General features: G+C 49.7%; 1 protein-coding gene across 1 annotated transcript in view; it reads left to right on the top strand.

Annotated features, from left to right (window-relative positions):
* Nucleotides 1-19,444, top strand: part of MYO5B (myosin VB) — a 307,312-nt gene that overhangs the window by 239,993 nt on the left and 47,875 nt on the right. Inside the window, exons 19-22 of the mRNA XM_077777644.1 lie at nt 480-691; nt 2,550-2,706; nt 4,431-4,670; nt 12,852-13,085. Coding sequence (XP_077633770.1) covers nt 480-691; nt 2,550-2,706; nt 4,431-4,670; nt 12,852-13,085 — 843 coding nt within the window. The remainder of the gene's footprint in view (nt 1-479; nt 692-2,549; nt 2,707-4,430; nt 4,671-12,851; nt 13,086-19,444) is intronic.

A 19,444-nucleotide genomic window follows, 5' to 3' on the forward strand; every position in this document is an offset into this window, starting at 1 on the left:
TGTTCCTCAAACATACTCAGGTTTCACTACCACAGAACATTTGCATCTGCTCTGCTCTTCTCCTGGAACTTTCCTCTCCTACATTCCCCTGGGAATACCTCCTTTAGTTTATTTAGGTTTTTGCTCAAATACCACCTCCATAAAAATGCCTTCTAGGATTACCCTATTTAAGTATCCCCATCCCACCCTTAAATCCCCAATTTTATTGTCTTCATAACCTTTGCCACTGTCTGAAAACTTTGCCTTTCTACTCTCACCATGATGTCAGTTGCTTGAGGACAGGCATCTTGTTCAGTGCTGCGTCCTGGACACCATAGCCTGGGTTTCCAGTAGTAGGGACTTCATGTCCAATGAATGCTGAGAGTTGGGGTGTGTCTAAGGAGCAGGGGTGTGCAAGCTCTGACCAGGGAACTCTGCATGGAAGGAGCAGGTGGTAGGGAATGGTACCTCACTGATGCTCCCCTCCCTGCCTCATAAAGGATCCCGACAAGTTCCAGTTTGGCCGCACCAAGATCTTCTTCCGGGCAGGCCAGGTGGCTTACCTGGAGAAGCTTCGGGCTGACAAGTTCCGGGCAGCCACGATCATGATCCAGAAAACTGTCCGGGGCTGGTTGCAGAAGGTGAAGTACCGCAGGCTGAAGGCGACTGCCTTAACTCTGCAGAGGTACTGCCGAGGACTCTTGGCCCGCAGGTGAGCCAAACTGGGGCGCATCTGGTGTGGCAAGTTCTGGGGAAAGGGGACTTGGTTGGCCTCTCTCAGCCTGATGAGTGGTTCTGTCTGCACCCCAGCTTTCTCCTAGGAACTGGGCACGTGTCTCCCATGTGCTTCTCACCTGAGGGTGTAAGTCTAGCTCTGGCTCTGAGTCTCCTGGTTCTCCCAGTCTGTCCCCATCCCACCAGTACTAATCTAGAATGGGCTGTGTGTGCCACAAAGCCACTATTCCCCTTTGCCTAAATCCCAAAGTAATCTTTTAGAAAAGGAGACCAATTCAGCCTTCACACCTTCCACTCAGCTTCATTGTTTTACGACACCAGTTTCCAAATCCCTTGGGAGTTTGGGAATGAGAGCTGGAAAGATCCTGGAAGGTTCCTATGTAAATTCACTCGCACTGAGGGTATGACTTTAACCACAAGGCGGCTATGCAGGGGCAGAGCCTGGGTGCCAGTCAGGACCCTCAGCCAGGCACCGTGCAGCAGAAACTACTTTCCCTCCCACCTGGTCTGGTTGGATCGATAAAGTACCAAACGGCGTGAGCACCTCCACTGAGGGGCACGTTGGTCATGGCAAGACCCAACCCTGGTTCTAGATCCACCCACTCGATACAGGGATTTCTTTGGAGAAGTGATGACCAATGCCCTGAAGTCTTGCATTTGGAAGCCAAACTTTGACAAGTGGCTGTTCAGTCACTTGTGCTGGAACATTAAAAGGAAAAACCCCCGAGTTAGAAGCCAGAGCAGGCATCCTTTGTATGAGAAAGTTAGAGATTGCGCCTGCTTTCCTTCCCGTCCTTGCCATAGGCTGTTTATCCAGGCTTAACCAGAGATGATGAAACACCATTGATGATCTCTGGAACCAAAGCTATAGAAATAGAAAGTTGTCAGTAGCATCAACACTAAGTAATTGTCGGCAGTCTGTGCCAACAGCCAAGTCATTACGTGCGTGTGCAGTTCTGTCGTACGCAACAGATGGTGAGAACCTAAAACAGTTGACCTGTGTTCTCCCTGTAGGAGTTCATGCCCCAGGGGACATGCAGGGCCCACGTAGGGAGAAAGAACTTATGAAGAGTTGGTGCAGTCAGACTCACTTCAGGCAGGGTGGGGCTGGTGGGTTCCCTCCTTGGGGGCTCCAGGGCTCTGCTAGAGGACTTCTGAGAGCCATTCTAGCTTTTAATATTCTGAGTCTCTGAGCACTGGCTATGAGCCTGACACCAAGCAGAGCCCTGAAGGAGGGTGAGAAGTGTCAGACTGACTTTGTCTTACTTGGGAGGTGCGGTGGGGAATGTAGAAGTGAAACAGGAAAGTAGGTGTCTGTGCATTGTGTTTCCAGGGTGGAAAGGGCAGGGGAGATGAGAGAGCAAGGAGATAGGGGTTTAGGCCTGTGAAGGTTTTATTCATTCAGCAGATATACACCAAGCACCTACGGGCCAGGCCCTTACTACATATGGGGGGCATGATGGAGAGCTGGCTCCTGTCATCTCCAAGCTGAGTGAAGTACCAGAGACTGACTGAGGCATAAACACGTGGTGTTGCTAGGGACTGCCTAGGTTGGTGTGAGGGGTTCACGGGAGGGGGAATGAGCAGATGGGGATCAGGGGCTTGGGAGGCTCAGACTAAGCTTTAAACTTGTGGAAAGACTGCTTAGACAACACATGCACCTGAAGCTCACATGCACCCTGAGCTTCAGGTGCATGTGGCCTCGCTGCGTTCTGTGAGCATGATCAGCATGGGCTCGGCCTGGAGTGCCCAGGCAGGACTGGGGGAGAGGCTTGCATTCACACATGGCTCCCAGGCCTCCATCAGCAGGGCCCACCTGCACTCTCCCTCCCCAGGCTGGCCCAGCATCTGCGAAGGACACGAGCCGCCATTGTGCTCCAGAAGCAGTACCGCATGCGGAGGGCCCGCCTGGCCTACCAGAGGGTCTGCAGGGCTGCCGTCACCATCCAGGCCTTCACTCGGGGCATGTTCGTGCGGAGAATCTACCAGCAGGTGTGTAGCCCACCCCCAACCCGGGGACTCGGGGGCTGCAGACCGGGAGCTAAAGCAGCAGCAGATGGATTGTCACCACCGCAAACATTGTGGGGGTGCTCCTAGCTTTCTTCTAAGTGATTTCACACCTTTGCTCCCACTGAATCCTTTCCAAGTCCCATGAGGTATGGTGGTGTTAGTCTTCCAGAGAAATGGAACTTCTGTGTGTGTATACACACATGTGGGGCCTCTCAGGAAATTGTCCACATGGTTATGGATGCTGGGATGTCCCATAATCTACCATCCAGCAGCTGGAGGCCCAGGAAAGCCAGTGGTGTAATTCAGTCCACGTCCTAAGGCCTAAGAAGTAGAGGAGCCAATAGTGTGAATCCCAGTCCCAGCACAGGAGAAATGAGATGTCCTAACTCAAGCAACGAGTCAGGAGGAAAGGGGCCAATTCCTCTTTCCTCTGCCTTTTGTTCTCTTCTGGCCCTTAGGAATGATGACAGCCCCCCCCGCGCCTCATTCAAATGCTCATCTTCTCTAGAAACACCTCAGACGCTCCCAGAAGCAGTGTTTAATCAGGGCATCCTGAGGCCAGGCAAGTCCACACGCGAGAGTAACCATCCTAGGTCAGATGGCTGCGTATCGTTGGGCCTCTTTGATAGCTGAGATGCTTGGGGAACCTGTCACCTGGCCAAGGGCACTTAGCCAGTGGCAGAGCCTGGTGACCTGTCTCAGGCTAGCTCAGGCTTGAGAGCAGGGGGCAATATAAGCGTCACCAGGTCTCACCCCTTCGTTTAACGAGTTCAGAATCTGAAGCCCAGCAAGGTAAGGCAGGTCGGCAGGACCCTGACCTCCCTACCCGGCCATGGCTCAAAGCTAGGATGAAGGACAGATCAGAAGGAAATGTCTAAGATACTCTTTATTCCTAAAGAGAACATTTTTCTCTTTTATGATCAGAGAAGGTAGGATTTTCTAAATAATAACACACTGAAGTGACCATGAAAAACCTAACGTGATCAGACACTAGGGTGGAGCCCAGCGATGTAATATGGGGAAACCAAGGTCAGTGGGAGGTAGTTCTGTGAACATTCCTGGGAGATGAGTGACATCTGTGTGATATCAGGGAAGGGGCAGGTGACATTAGGGAGGCACTAGGCTTGAACCCAGCTGTGATACTGGGTGTGTTTGCTCATTTATCCCCCAAGCTGTTTATTTTGCAGGGGGTTAGGGTAAACACATTGATCTCATTTTCTGAGTGATGTTAACTTGATAGAAAAAAGAAAGGGAATTACAAGCCAAATTTGTACCGATACATCATTGGCTCTTCATGGACGCTATAGAATCTCCTTCTCTGGGCTCACCACCACCACCAGAGAGGGGATGTGAATCTGTTAGACGGGAAGATACCGGCAGAGTTCATCTTCAGACTCCCTCCAACTTGGGAGGTTTTTATGCCTTGGTTCCTTAACGAATAAAACAGAAAGTAAAGCAAACTACTAAAAATGAGTAGCAGCAGACCAGCTGCTTCTCTGCAGGTATACAGGCCACTGCAGAACTTAGTTAAAACTTGTTCATGAAACAAATGGCCACCAAAACTGTATGTGAGGGAGGGCGTGTCCTCTCGGGATCTCCTGAAGCCGAGGCCTGCCTTGGCTCTCCCTTCCTCCAGGCAGTGTGGGAGCCTCCCTCATTCCTTTCCTGCAGCGCAAACCCAACAGTGTGTGCTTCTCCCCTCCCAGGTCCTCATGGAGCACAAGGCCACCCTCCTCCAGAAGCACGTGCGGGGCTGGATGGCGCGGAGGTGCTTTCAGCGGCTTCGGAGCGCGGCCATCGTCATCCAGTGTGGCTTCCGCATGCTTAAGGCCAAGCAGGAGCTGAAGGCCCTCAAGATTGAGGCCCGCTCAGCAGAGCACCTGAAACGTCTCAATGTGGGCATGGAGAACAAGGTGGTTCAGCTGCAGCGGAAAATTGATGACCAGGTCAGTGTCGGGAGCTCCCTGCCTGGGGTTGGGGGCTGCAGGAGACACCAGGGGACACGTTTGAGAGAAATCCCCAGGGAACTGCCTGTGTCCCTCTGAGCCTCGGTTTTCTTATCCATAAAATGGGGGCTGTTAGGGCTGTAAGAGACCTGAGGGAACACAGACGTCCCGAGAGTATCCCCCTGACTCTGCAGGAATGTCTACTGACTGTGGCAGACAGAATCCTGTCCCAAAGATGTTCACACCCTAATCCCCGGGGCCTGTGAACCTGAGACCTCACATGGCAAATGGGACTTTGTAGGTGTAATTAAGGATCTTGTGATGGGAAGATGAGCCTGGATTATTTGAGTGAGCCCAGTATATTCACAAGGATCCTGGTAAAAGGGAGGCAAGAGAGTCAGACTCAGAAAAGATGTGGTGACAGAGGTTGGAGTGAGGCAGGGCCATGAACCCAGGATGCAGGCAGCCTCTGAGAACTAGAAAAGGCAGGAACATGGCTTCTTCGCTGGAACCTTCAGGAGCAACACAGCCCTGCTCTGACCTCTTTTAGGGCTTCTGACCTCTGGAACCATAAGGTAATGCATTTATATTGGTAACTTTATGGTGATTTGTTATAGCGGCAAGAGAAAGTGGATACAGTAGCCCAAATCCATGGTCTCCTGCTCTTATAGAGGCAGCCATTGATGGAGGGTTCCCTGCCTACAGGCACTGTCCTGGTGCTTCGTATTAACTCATTTAACCCTCACAACAGCCCCATAAGGTGCACAGTATCATCCTCCATTATTTACAGGTGAAGGTCACACAGGTGACCTTGGAAAGGCCATGATTCAAACCTCACTGGTTTGGCCCTAGAGCCAATGTTCTTTACTACTTTGCTCTTCTGCCTCTGTTGCGTTGTGTGATGGGAAGAGCACATGCTTTGAACTCAGAATCCAATTCAAATTCAACTCTGCTGCTTAGAAGTCAAGTGACCTGATCCCTCTGAACCTCAGTTTTCTTATCCATAAAATGGAGCTGCTAGGGCTATAAGAAGAAGTGATTGAACATGCACGGAGGCTAGGGCTGTAAGAAGAAGTGATTGAACATGCATGGAGGATCTGGTACGCAGTAGGGAGCCCAGGAAATGGTTACCACTATTTATGCTATGCTTTTTCCTTTTCCTGCCCCAACCACCTTCTCAACCAGTCCCACAGGTGACAAGTCATTGGTTGGGTCCCTACGGGTGTGTGGGGTATTGTGCAGGGCACTGCAGGGAATCCAAACCAAGCCCAGGATGCCCAGCCCCTCCACCAGGTCAGAAAGATGAGGCAGGCACACATGCTCACGCTCCCACACACCCACTCTTTGGTGGCTCCAGTGGCCAGTCTTCCTTAATTCTCCTCTTTGGAACAACTCTATTTGGCGCTCGATTGTTTCTGGTGCTTAGGCTTGGTGAACAGAGGATGGCTTTGACACATGTGGATGCTGTATTGCAAGGGAGCAGCCTTAAGCCAGTGTGGCCAATGGCGTCCACTACCCTGATGATCTCCTGGGCACTCCCACATGCCACACCCTGGGATTGGTGTTTCATGTGCACTCGCATTTGATCCTTAAGCAACTTTGTGAAGTCATTTTACAGATGAGGAAATTGTGGATCAGGGACCTCAAGTACCTTGCTGAGGTCACAGAATTAGAAAGTTCGAGAACCAGCATTCTAACCTGGCCTGTCTGAGCCCACAGCCATAATGAGAGCGATGCTAGTTTTCTTAACCCCAAACATAACTAAACTGTTAGTCCTTCCCTGTGTGTCTTCCTTGCTCACATGGGTTCCCAGCATCACAAGCAGGCTCACAGTTACTTTGCGTCGTGCAGGGTAGTAAGATGACCATAGAAGCAGGCTTCTGCAGTGGCCTGGAGGGTTTCAAGCACCTCCTGAGAAAGGACAGGGGAAAGGGAGGGAGAGAACACAATGCTACATGTGCTTGTGTGGTGTGGAGAGAGAATCCAAGTTGGAGTCACCAGGCACTGCCCTGGAACTCACTCCATTGTATTGCATCTGTTGTAGGCTGGACGTTTTTTAAGCTTCACGTGACCCCAATAGGGCAAGAAAATAAATAAGCCGTTTTGTACTTAACCCATGTACCCCATACAGCAGCCCAGAAGTATCGTATAGACCGTAGTAAAATGTCCCTGCTTCTCTGCTCTTGCAAAAAACCAGACTTCTCAAGAAAAAGCTGTTGTCCTGGATATTTATGTTCCCGGTGTGAGTTCCACGGAGTGTCTTGTTTGCTTGAGTACTTAGTGAGGAAGCAATATGGAAAGTTCAAGCGCAGGGCAGAGGACACTGGGTACCTGCCCCAGGTCAGCCTGCAGTGATCATGTCCAGTCATGGAGGGAGACACATCTGCCCAGACGGACAGGAGTGGAAAGGATTGACTGTTTGAAAAACTCAAGTACGTGGGGTGGGGGGGAGGGCTTAGGTTTTATTATTATTACTGTCATTGTTGTGGCCAGTGATGACTGACCACCGAAGACTTTTGCACAGTAAAAATTTGCCCATTATTTGCAAAATTCTAAAAATTTAACTGGGTCCTAAACAGACAACAAAATTTTTAAATGAATTTACTAGTAACTTTACAATAAGTATTTAATTAAATGAGTCAAAAGATAAAGCAGCTTATCACTGTATTATTTTTTTATAGAATGCATTTTCAGAAATGTTTCATTAGAAAGGGGTGCTACAAAAATAAATATAAAACAGGTATTAAAAAATTGTCAGTTAACCTTCTGAGTCAAGTGTAGTCAGATAGACAAGTGGCTTTATTGGTCATCCCACTCCCTGCCAGGAGCTCTGGGTACGGCCCAGTCACCATAGCCCTCCGTTCCCAGCCCCAGGGCCCTGCACTGGCATTGCTGATTTCTGAAGTTAATTTGAGAGGTTAAAAATAAATCTGATATTTTTCAACCCACGTGCTGGAACATCAAAGGGAAGCAGATTTAAAAGGCCTATTTTTAAAAAAGAGCTGTTTGCCTTAAGCTTCCTGCTCGGCAAACATCTGTGAGTGGTGGCAGGTGCTATCCACCCTGGGCAGGGTGCCCTACGTGCAGAGGGTGATCAGAAGAGGCAAAAGGGGTGGATTTAGATCCCGCTTCCTGGTACCCCTCCCTCTGTTGCCCAACTATTCTTCTGTATTAATTTATGTAATCCTTCCCATGACCCTGTGAGATCATCTCATCTCTACTTTAAACTGAGGCAGAGAGGCTAAGCATCCTGCCCAAGGTCACACACTAGTAAGTAGCATTGCTAGGCTTGAAACTTGGTGGTCTGGCTCCAGAGAATGTTCTGTCCCCAGCCAAATTATAGGAGATCTGCACATTAGGAGATTCTTGGGACATCAGAGAATTCCTCAATCCAAGGAGAACTCTTAGCTTTATTTTGGGTTCATTCACATATAGATGGCATTGTCCTTGGACCAGTTGGCCTTCTACAGTGGGGTGTGTGACCTGGTGTCCAACATGCTTGACGCTCTGTTGTGAGAGGAGGCATCAGCACAGTCTTGGCACCAGGTCTTCAGAGATGCTTGTTTATTGAAGTCTCTTGGCAGATAGGGCTAGCCATGTAGAATTGAGTGTCTTTCTGTTCTTTGTGTAATGCCTGGAGACAACTCTGGTCACTGCTCTCCTGACACATTAGGTTCTTAAGCCAGAAGGAGAGGATCAGCAAAGACATCCCCAAAGTACTTGTCAGAGCAGCACGGGGTAGTGGACAAAGCCCTAGCTGGATGGAGGCCTGAGTTCTGTCTCAGTTACACTTGTACCAGAGTTGGCAGCTTGGGATTATGGCTGAATCTGTAAGTGGAGATCGGCCTAAGATTCCTAACGTAACTTCTAGCTCAAAAATTCACTGATACTGTGATGTGGCTACAGTAGTGGTTCCCAACTTCAGGCTGCACTGTAAGATTACCTGGTAGAGTTTTTTTGTTTTGTTTTAAAAGTATTCCCACTGCCCAGAAATCAGCAAAGGAGGAAATAGAAGGATAACACGAAGGCAAAGTTAGCGTCAAAATTCATATCTAAGGTTTCGTGCACCCTCTAAAGTGACAAGACCTAAAATTGGCACCGAGTTCCCAAGCAAACAGAAAGAAGGAAAAAGGGTCACTTGAGAGTTTAAGAGAAAAATTGTTGAGGAGGATTGGAGCTGTCCCTGGTGCTGAAACTTTTTCCTATGGGTTTTTGTAACCTGTAATCTCATAAACCACTCCTTCAGAATATCTTTCACCAGTAAATACAGCAACAGTTCCTGGGACCGTTTCTTACAGTGTCCCTGATACAGGCCTGTGCTGTGACATTTTTCAGCCAAAATGATACAGCCTATGAACGTGGCTCTCTACAATTCTGGCTTTATTCAGGTACAACATGTAGAGTGAGTAGGCCATTTGAATCTACAATTTTTCTGTTATAATGAGGGTCAAGTTTTAGACCTTTAGGAGTACAATGCTGTTTTAAATGTGTTATCTGGAAGAATATGACAGAATCATGTGGATTCAGTTAGTAGCCTCTTAAATCAGGTTGATTCAGTATACTTAGTATACACTCAGTAGATATGTTAAATTCATTGATGTTTTATGATTCACAAGAGCATCCAAGTACATTTGAGAAACAGCATATGTAATTCACAGTTTTTTGGCCTCCACTACCTCAGTTTCCTGAACTGGAAAGGGGAATTTAGTTTAAAAAAAATTTTTTTAATGTTTTATTTATTTCTGAGGGGGAGAGAGAGACAGTGTGAGCAGGGAGGGTCAGGGACAGAGGGAGATACAGAATCTCAAGCAGGCTCCAGGCTCTGAGCTAGCTGTCAGCNAAAAAAAATTTTTTTAATGTTTTATTTATTTCTGAGGGGGAGAGAGAGACAGTGTGAGCAGGGAGGGTCAGGGACAGAGGGAGATACAGAATCTCAAGCAGGCTCCAGGCTCTGAGCTAGCTGTCAGCACAGAGCCTGACACGGGGCTCGAACCCATGAACCTTGAGATCATGACCTGAGTCGAAGTCGGACGCTTAACTGACTGAGCCACCCAGGTGCCCCTGAAAAAGGGAATTTAATTAGCTTCACTACATAGGATTTTGAGGAATGGATGAGTTGGTATATGTGAATTATGTAGTACAGTGCCTGTCCCATACTAAACACCCAGTAAGTGCTGGTAGCACATGTGAAACGTTCTTTTTCATAATGCAGACAGTCATCTTGCAATGATTTCCTCACCTCCTTCCCCAGGAATCTGTAGACCATAATTGGAAACTATTTGAAGCCTCTTCCATACAGTTCAACAGGTTGTAACAGTGCACAAGGATAGTTGGCTATGGGGTCAAGTAGGACCAAAGACCATCCTGTGACCATTTTATGCACATCTAACTATGAGCCCTGGAGCATTGCTGCCCTGAGAAATCTGTGCACCCTTGGGGCCATGTCCACGCAGAGAGGCAGCTCTGTGGACTTCCCTACCCCCTCCCCGAAGGTGGTGCCCTTTCTGGTTTATACAAAAGTGCAGTAGAGACCAGCACAGGGCTTGGGATCATGGACTAGAGGAATAGGTGAATGCCATATCCTTCAGGTGGGGTCATACTTGAAGCCTAAAAATTCTTATGAAGCAAACCTTTGATAAGAAAAAAAGCTTTTGAAAAAGTAACAAATAGGAGAGAGTCTCAAGTTACCTTCCCAGACAGGTTCCTTGTTGGCAGTTGAGGACAGATCTGTGCCCTTCAGTAGGAGGGGCAGGGTGAGCATCCTCTCAGGATACCTGAGGAGAGTAGAGGTCTGTTGAGAAATCCCCAGATTCTGGTATTAGGAAAGCGCCTTCACTGGGGCAGGACAGAGTGGGCCAGGTCTCCAGGTCACACGAACAAAGGCAGCTCTAGGAGCTTAGCCATCATTGGAGGGAGGGTTTCTGGGGTCTATGCGGGAGCAAGTCCCCCACAGCACCCCCCATGTCAGGGGTCTATGAGGGGGCAGCCCCCCCCCACCCCGTACCTCCCATGTCATGATTAGCTGCACAGTCATGGGCACCTGATATGGACCTCATGGCATGAGGATAAGATGGGAAACTGCTGAGCTCTTCTGGGGTCTTCCTTTCTGAAATCATGCCTGCAGAGCATGAAATGTGCAGCTGCATCAAGTCCCCAGCGATGGTTTTTGGATGCTGATGATGAACTAGGGAGCTGTCCAAGTGCTTCTCTTAGGAATCTCCCCACCACCTCAGGTGGCCAGCCAAGAGTTCAGAGCACCTCCCACCAGAACGGCCTTATAGAACTGAGCAAAGAAGACAGCTCCCTGTCTTACTGTGTGTCAGGCACCAGGATCTCCCTGAATCTTGATGAAATTCTGAGGAAAGGCTTACCATCGCCTCCCTTTCACACGTGAGGAAACTGGGGCACAGAGAGGTGGAGCCATCTGATCAGACGTATGTAGCTGGTCAGGGATAGAGCTGGGATCTGAACACAAGTCTGTCTGGCTCTAGCCACTCTTAACATCCTGGCTTCCCTGAGTCCCACATCCGCCTGGGTGTCGGCACCACAAAGAGCCATCCTTCTAGAGAATCATGTTATCTTTGCATGAGGGTGTCCTCTGTGTCCATAGCAGGATGCCATCATCTGCTGATCTGCCAAACATCGTTCTCCCTTAGAATCTTACAGGGGAGTGTGAGGTGCCTGTGCCCCTTGCTGCTGCCACCACATTATGTGCCTTCCTTCTATACCCTGCACTAGCTCCAACCAGAAACCCCTGAGCCCAGTCCTCTGCTCCACTCTGATGGTGATCTGAGCCAGCTATGCCACCTGGAGGTGACTATTGGGCTGAACCTCACTGCTAGTCCAGAGTGGAGAAGAGTTGATATGGCTAATCCACCACACACTCCCTCCCTGAGCCCACTCCCCTGTGCAGAGACCCTTCAGCCTCCAGGAGAGGGACCCAGACCAGGGCAGGGATCAGTATAGGCAAGATTGAGTTTTCTAAACAGATGCAGCCTAACTGGATTTCTCGTGTTTACATCAAGGCTGGCTGCCAGACCAGACATAAGGGCATTTCCAGTTGTAACCAGAGGATCTCCCTGGACTGCAGGAGAGCCTCTTTCTGTGACATGAAAGCAGGAAGTGTTCTGCTGGGACAACATCAGCAGATCCCAGGCTTGAGGTCCCACAGCACGAATGGCATCATACACTGGGCCCAACAGCCATTCTTTGGCTGTTCTTCATGGCTTTCTGTGAAGCTTAATTTCTGATGCGAATTAGTAATTGATTCCTGAGGCCCAGTTCTGGTCTACTTGGAGCTCCCACAGAGAATAGTAATGAAGAACAATCAATGGCGGTTAGTTACTCAGAGAGCCTTCTTTACGTTCCCCACCGACCGCTTGCAGCAGATGCTCTCAATTCCTGCAGCACCAGTTTTTGCCCATGTTGACATGAGCAGTCAACATTGGCCCCAGCTCCTCTGTTTCCTCTGTGCAAGCCTTTCTATAGTGCCCTTCCACACCTGCACCAGGCATGTGGAGGGATGCTTCTCACTTCCCTGTTGTTCACTTGGGTCCCCGGTGAACAACATGGACAAAATCTGCCAAGACATCAGTCTGTGGAGTCAGTCTTACAGGGTGAGGTGACAGGTGGCGAGAGGGCCTCCTTGGAAGAGGGGATGCTGAAGGGGTCCTTTGTCTCTGAGCTGGCGATTAGGTTGCAGCTCTTTGTGCCAGCGAGTCCAAGGGTAGGAGGCCCCGTATGAAAGAGCAAGAAAACCTGAAGAGCAAAGGCTGCAAATCCAGGAAGGCAGCTACACTGTTCCTACAACTTAAAAATTGGCTGACAGGTCTGTCCAGCCCAACATCGACTAACTGCTGTCCACCAGTTTCCAGCTCTGCCACTGCCCAGAAACACTGCTTGAATGTCAGCTTTGGTGGGTTTTTTGTTTTGTTTTTTTTTTTTGTTTTTCTTTTCCTGTATTTGTCCTGGGTTCACAATAGAGTTCTGTTAGGGGAGATGCCAGGAAAGCACTCAGGCATGTGGTGATTGTGAGATTTAATTCCACCTTGGAAGGTTTTTTTTTTGTTTTTTTTTTTAACTGCCTTCATGTGTTTTTTGTTTTTGTTTTTTTTTTCCTGCCCCAACAACCTTACTCTCTACCTTGCTCTCTCCTCTCCCTCTCTGCTGGTGCTCTCACAGAACAAAGAGTTCAAGACTCTGTCGGAGCAATTGTCGGTGGTCACCTACACACACACCATGGAGGTAGAGAAGTTGAAGAAGGAGCTGGCCCACTACCAGCAGAGCCAAGGTGGGGACAGCAGCCTGAGGCTGCAGGAGGAGGTGGAGGGGCTGCGAGCGGAGCTGCAGAGGGCCCATTCGGAGCGCAAGATCCTGGAAGATACCCACACCAAGGAGAAGGATGAGCTGAGAAAGGTACGTCGAAGCCTGAGGGAGTTGCTTGGCGGTGGCCCGGCTAACAAACTATCCTTCCAAGACCATTTCTTCTCCCAGCTGTAAAATTGCCATAGACTTTACCGGGGCTTCTGCCCACAAACTGACAGTCCCTCTGCATTTAGATGCAAAGTCTTCTGCTTTGGGGTTAACCCACATGAGCACGTGCCAGTCACCGAACAAGGGTTGCGTTTCACCATTGGCTGAACACAGTGGCATCTGCTGAAAAGAGCACACGTGTGTGCCTTGGGGCATATTTCTAGATGACATTCTTTCTAGTCTAGTAAGAGCCACATGTAAGCTTTGTGGCCTGAGCCCCTGTTAGCGAGAGGCATGGTACAGAGGTAGTGACTTTCCTTCCTGATATTGGAGGGATTGGAGCAATCTCTAGACATCCCTACTCATGGTGATCCTACTTTGGGGACTTTGCCTTAAATGTCAGTGTTGATGGTTTCAGCCAGACTTGCCCATTCTGGTTGGTGTGCTCTGAAGATTTTCTCTCTACCACGTAAAATAGAACTTCTTGTGATTGGCCCCCTCTTCTCCAGCTCAAAAGTCAGGATACAGATTCCCTTCCCTCCCAGGATAACTGTTCAAACCAGGGATTTGCCAAGTGCCCATGGGAGAGCCCTTCATGGATGCAGGGCACAGCCGTTTGCTCCCGCATGTCTGCAATGACCCACAGACCACAACACGGGGCAAATAGCACCTCGCCCCATCGTTTAGTGCCTCCATCACTGGAGAGTCATCGTGGGTTGAGAATCTAAGGATGAGGGAAGGATTCAATGTTCCGAATGTTAGAATAACAACCTTAAGTGTTTAAAACTTGAAGCAGGCTAAATGCTGCCACAGAAAAGGTCCTGAGGTAGCCAGTGCAATGGCCAGAGTCTCATCCCTGTACTTCCCATTGCCAAGCCCACATGGGAACCTTACTGGCCTTAGTTCTCTCATATGTTTGTCTGTTTCTTAAAAGTGTGATCATCTCTCAGGCAACTGGCCAACTCCGTGAGATGCTATTCATTGGCCTCTAGAAGGAAAAGGACCCCAGCCCTGTTCCATAGTGCTTCCCTCTTCCTCTGTCCACTACCTTCTCCTGGCCTGAGGGTCCCGCAGACACCACTAGGGAACATACAGACTACTGTTAGAGATGACAGCCTATCCAGCCAGTTGGGCCAGCTCAGGTTGAGCTTGCCTACATTTTCCTGTCCCAGGCAGAACTTCTGCACCACCAGGTGCTGCTTTCCCTGATCCCTCACTTTCCCAGGCATCAGAGATGAGGTCCATGCAGGGACTGGGTGATGAATGAAGTGAGACATGGGGCTTCCTGGTGGAGGTGGCTAGCCTAGCACAGAAAAGTAGGAGCTTTTGTGTATGTCAGCTCCCCTACCAGGAGGGACCTGGAAGGCCTGAGGTGGACTTCATTCTTTGGGATAAAGCATGGGGTGCTAGGAAGCTCCTGTTAGAATGTAGCTATAAGCCTATCACCTACAAGCTGTGGAATTTTGCCCTGGTGGCCTATTAACCGTGGCTATAGAGGGACGATAACCCTTCTATGTGAATAAAAAGCAAGACTGTGGAATCCAAAGGCAGAGAAGAGGCCAGATTTAGGACTGGAAATCCTTGAGATTGGTGACCCTGGGAGGGAAGGCAAAGTAGGTCCCCTGCATGTGCACACGGGTGAGAAGAGACACACAGGAGGTGTGTGTACTCCGCAGGAACACTGGCTGTCTCCTGTCCTGCCCCCGTGGAGAGCACTTGACTTCTCAGCTCCCCAGCCACCTTCCCTGCCCCCCCTTGGGGACTGTGATTTGAGGACTTGGTGCTTTAAAAATGTCCAAGTTTCCATCCAAGGGAGCCTGAGGGTTTATATATGAAACTCTTCCTGGGCAGGGCAAAACAGAGAAGAGGCTCCTTCCTTCACTCCTTCAAGAAATTAGTTTCCTAGGAGTGTGTTGAGCCAGGTCTTAAATACAATGAGAGCTTGGAACTGGCAAGAAGAAAAATCTCAAGGACACTGCAAGAAGGGGAAGAATAGGTGGGGAGGCAGGACAAGAAAAGCTCCTTCTCCGACTCTAAGTGTAAGCAAATCCCAAGCTCACAACATGAGAAGAAACCGGCATAAGATGATTCCTTAGGTGCAGTGTCCACCTGTCTCCAGGAAGAGAGAAAGTGGAAACAAAATGGCCTCCTCCTCTCAGGTCTGGAAAACCATTTTATTCTGGGGGCTGTGGGGTGAGTGAGTAGCAGCACTAGCTCTCCCCTACCTCCTGCCCTTTGTCTTGTGTGCTTGGTGAGGGTTTAATATTTGTCAAAGGCACCATGTCCAATCTTAACACATGCTGAATAATCAGACAATTGGTTTCCTCTCGGGCTCGTCTAGAGGCTGCTCTGCCTTGAGCAAGATTGATGAGACGTTCAGAGCACAGTGAGGAACCGACTGCTCGTAGGTGTTAATTAATGGGTTTGATATGTCAGCAAATGTTTTATTGGAACTGGCATCCTGGAAAACTTTGGGCTCCCCGCTGCTGATGATATCCATTGTCTGGCCATGTGGCTGCACTGCCCTTGGGTGGCGGGGGGTGGGGAGGGGAGGGGAAGCTGGGTCTCCCTGGGGGCAGGGACTCCCCACTGTGGNCCCCGCCTCCCCCTTCCCCCCCTCCCCCACCCAGAGCAGCTGGACCCCAGGCCTTTGGCCTCCCCTCCTTTTAGCCCGTGTGATGGGTTTTTCTGTAAAGCTGTTACCCCATGCCGACTGCCGACTGTCGTGTGCAGCTATGCCATCTTGTATAGTTGAGCTGTTTTGTGTCCATGATGAAAGAGACATGGTTCCCAGGGCTGCCCTTGACACAGAGTCCTGGCTCACTGTCCAGAATCTGCTCCAAAGGCCTGGCTTAGTGCAGGGTTGCAGGTGGGTGAAGAAGAGTGGCCCCCCAGCCAGCCACCTGGCCCTGAGCAAGGCTCCTGGACATGTGTCCGTGATGCAGAGCAGCCCCCGGGGCCAGGCGTTGTCTGTCACCCATCTGCCAGCTGCTGCTTGCTTCCCTTGGGTAGTTCCAGTGTAAAGGTTTGGGTTTTTTCCAAGTAGAAGTGGAAAGGTATTGGGGGCATAGTGGGGTTCTCGCAATGGGGTGTTTCGAGTCTTTCCCCAAAGGTGCAGAGTAGACTTCTCTAGCCAGCTAAGACATGGAGTTGTGCTCTCAGAGCTCCAGGGTTTGTGGTTTAGGAGGAGGCTGATGTTCTCAGAACAAGCACCCCATGCCAACGGTGTGGAAGGATGTCAACTCATTGAGGAAACCATGGAAGTCCAGGCCCTTCATCCATTCAGAGATAGTTACGGGCTGCCTCTGTGTGTTAGGCCCCGTTCTACACAGTGGGGCAAAAGGAAATGATTTTTGGAAGTCCTTCTTGTTCTCATGGAGCTCAAATATTTGGGTTTATGAGAAAAAGTACAGACAGGAATCAAATACAAATTATCTATCAAGTGCCATAAAGAAAAATAAAGCAGAGTGAAGGAGATAGAGAGGGACCTCTGGGGGCAGGGAGAGGTATGGCTTCACATAGGACAGCCTGAGTTTTTCTGAGAAGACCCCTTAGTGAGGGGCTGAGGAGCCATGGGCCTTTCCAGGAACCCATGTAGCAAGTGTAATAGCAAGTACAGTCGGTAGGAATAGGCTGGGCAGGTTGGAGGACCAATAAGCCATTGGTCCCTGAGGCCAAGCAAAGGACAAGAAGACTCGGGACACAGCAGTGAGCAGATGCTGAGCCTTTTCCAATAGGCATTGTCCAGTCAGTTGGTTCTGTGGTTTTCTACTAGAAACCTTGCTACTTAGCTCTTTTTACAGTGTAAATACCCAACTTGATTAAATACATAAATAAACAAACAGAACCAAAAGCTCAGAGCTACATTTGTATCCCTAAAGATTAACTAGTAAAGGCAGTTCTTGAGCATGAAGCTGGGATATTTGTTTCATTTAACTTACCAGGGATGAAATTAGCCTGAGAGTGATTGGATTTACCCCCAGTGTCGGTTCTGAAGATCTTTCCCAAATAACCTTTTAGAAGAAAATGCTCCAAGTAATGTGGCCTGTGAGAGTTAAACGATGCTGCCTCCCTTGCCCCTGCCCAAGAGAAAATGGAGCTGCTGATTGTGAGAGTCCCAAACCCTGCTGAAGGTGTTGTGCTGAAGGGAGCGCAGCTGCCTGGTTCTGTGTTAAGTGTCTCTCACTGTAGCTCGTGCTCCTGACCATTCACAAAAGGGAGACCATTTAGCTGCCTGCCAGCAAACAGCCTGTGTGCTAGCCGGCTGGGAAGACGGGGGGTGGCCGGTAGCTGGGGAAATGTGATCGGGAAGCATTCTCTGCCTTCCCAGGGTACAGAGCCGAGTGTGGGACCAGAAGACCAGGAACACGGGCCCCGTTCCAGGGCTGTTCAGGCAAGGAAGAGAACAGAGCTCCCTGGTATCACTTTGATGTATGGCTCAGAATAACAAAGCTGAGTCCCTCAGAGGCCTGCCTTCTCATGAATCAAAGCCTCAGGGGGAGGCAGAGGGAAGAAAGGAGGCTCAAGCATGTTAGACGACTTCAAGCGAGGTACATGCTGTAGACCATGGCTTTCTCAAACTAGTCTTGCCTAAGATTCTAGATCATAAGTGATGGCAGTAAACTTAGACTGCATTCTTAGTAATGCAGGCCCCAGGTCCAACCTAGTGGTAATGGCACTCACTCTCCACTGGCCAGGTGCCGTGTTGCATTTCAGAAGGACGTTGACTGTAGGAAGCTCAGAGAAAGTAATAACGATAGTGAATGATCTTGGATGCCTTCTCTGGTGACCATGTGCTGTGAGCCATCCACATATTCTGAGGGTGGTTAAGGGGGAAGCAAAGCCCTCCTTGCCTGGTAAGGGCTGGTGTTAACCCGACACACATTGGCTTACAGTCAGGGAATTCAGAGGTTATGGCCTTGGGTCTTTTTCCTGGCTGAGGGTGACTGGAGTGTCACCCTCCAGATGCGGCACCAGGTCGGGCTTCACTTGAGGCCGCATCAAGTCTTGCTTTTGTAGAGGCACACACCCCGTGGTTTCTTCTGTTGGCTGTTTTCAGCTTGTGCATCGGGGAATGTGAGAGCTATTTTTACTATTTGCCAAGGTGCTCATTGGGTGAACTGTCTTCAATAACAGAAAATTAGATGTACTTGAGTATTTTTCCCCACCTCGTTTCTCTTGATTCATTTGATTAAGCAACTCTTGTGTTCTAGATGTTTTAGTCAACCACAAACCCATTCACTACCAAAAATAAATAAATAAAGGAACCTGCCCCCCTTACAGGCCCCTTAACTGGGTGTGTAGGGCCTCTCCCTCACTCCACTGTGTCGGGCCAGACTCTGATGACATGACAGCCTGGCCGTGGTCCCCAGGCCCAGGCTGAGCAGGGGGAGAGGAAGCAGAGCAGTCTGTCTGGGTTTCTGGATGGGGAGAGGCAGGCCCCGAAAGAGCTGAGCATGGAGCACAGCAGCACAGCCCACACATGTGAGACAGGAGGCCTTCCTGGAAGAATGGATCATGGTTATTACTAGACGGGAAGAGAAACCCTCAATAAAAGGCTAGGGAAGAGCATGGCAGAGGGGACAGGGAAGCGCTCAGGTGGAAACCAGAGGTGGGAGATGCTAGGCTCTGCTCAGCCTGTTTTAGGAAGGTGTGTGAGGAGTTGAGTTTATCCTGAGGTCAAAAGGAGTGAACCCATTCTCCGATTCTCACTTCTGCTACCCACTCAGCCTCATCCTTTCTCAGCCAGCCCCTCTGTCCGAACCACACATGACCACAACAGAGCTGCTCTGTTCCCAGACCGTGGCTTCCATCCCTTCGCACCAGCTCCTCTCCACCCCCCACCCCCAGCACTCCCTTGGCTGCTCACAAAGTCCCACATGTCTGAGTGAGATGAGTCGCTTCTCCTGGGAAGCCTTCTTAGGCCTCCATCTGTTCCTTGTCAGGAACAGGCCTCCATCTGACTCCTTTCTAAGTCACCTCAGAGGCGCCTGGGAGGCTTAGTTGGTTATGCATCTGACTTTGGCTCAGGTCATGGTCTCCTGGTTTGTGAGTTCAAGCCCCGCATCAGGCTCTGTGCTGACAGCTCAGAGCCTGGAGCCTGCTTCGGATTCTGTGTGTGTGTGTCTCTCTCTCTGCCCCTCCCTCTCTTGAGCTCTGTCTCTCTCACACTCAAAAATAAACATTAAAAATTTTTTTAAAAATAAATAAATCACCTCATAGCCATGGTTCTCAAAAAGAGGCCCACAGGGAACATTTGGCAATGTCTGGAGACATTTTAGTTGTCACCACTAGGTTGGGGG

Source organism: Crocuta crocuta, unplaced genomic scaffold (assembly GCF_008692635.1).
Source record: "Crocuta crocuta isolate KB4526 unplaced genomic scaffold, BGI_CrCroc_1.0 scaffold36, whole genome shotgun sequence".
NCBI lineage: Eukaryota > Metazoa > Chordata > Mammalia > Carnivora > Hyaenidae > Crocuta > Crocuta crocuta.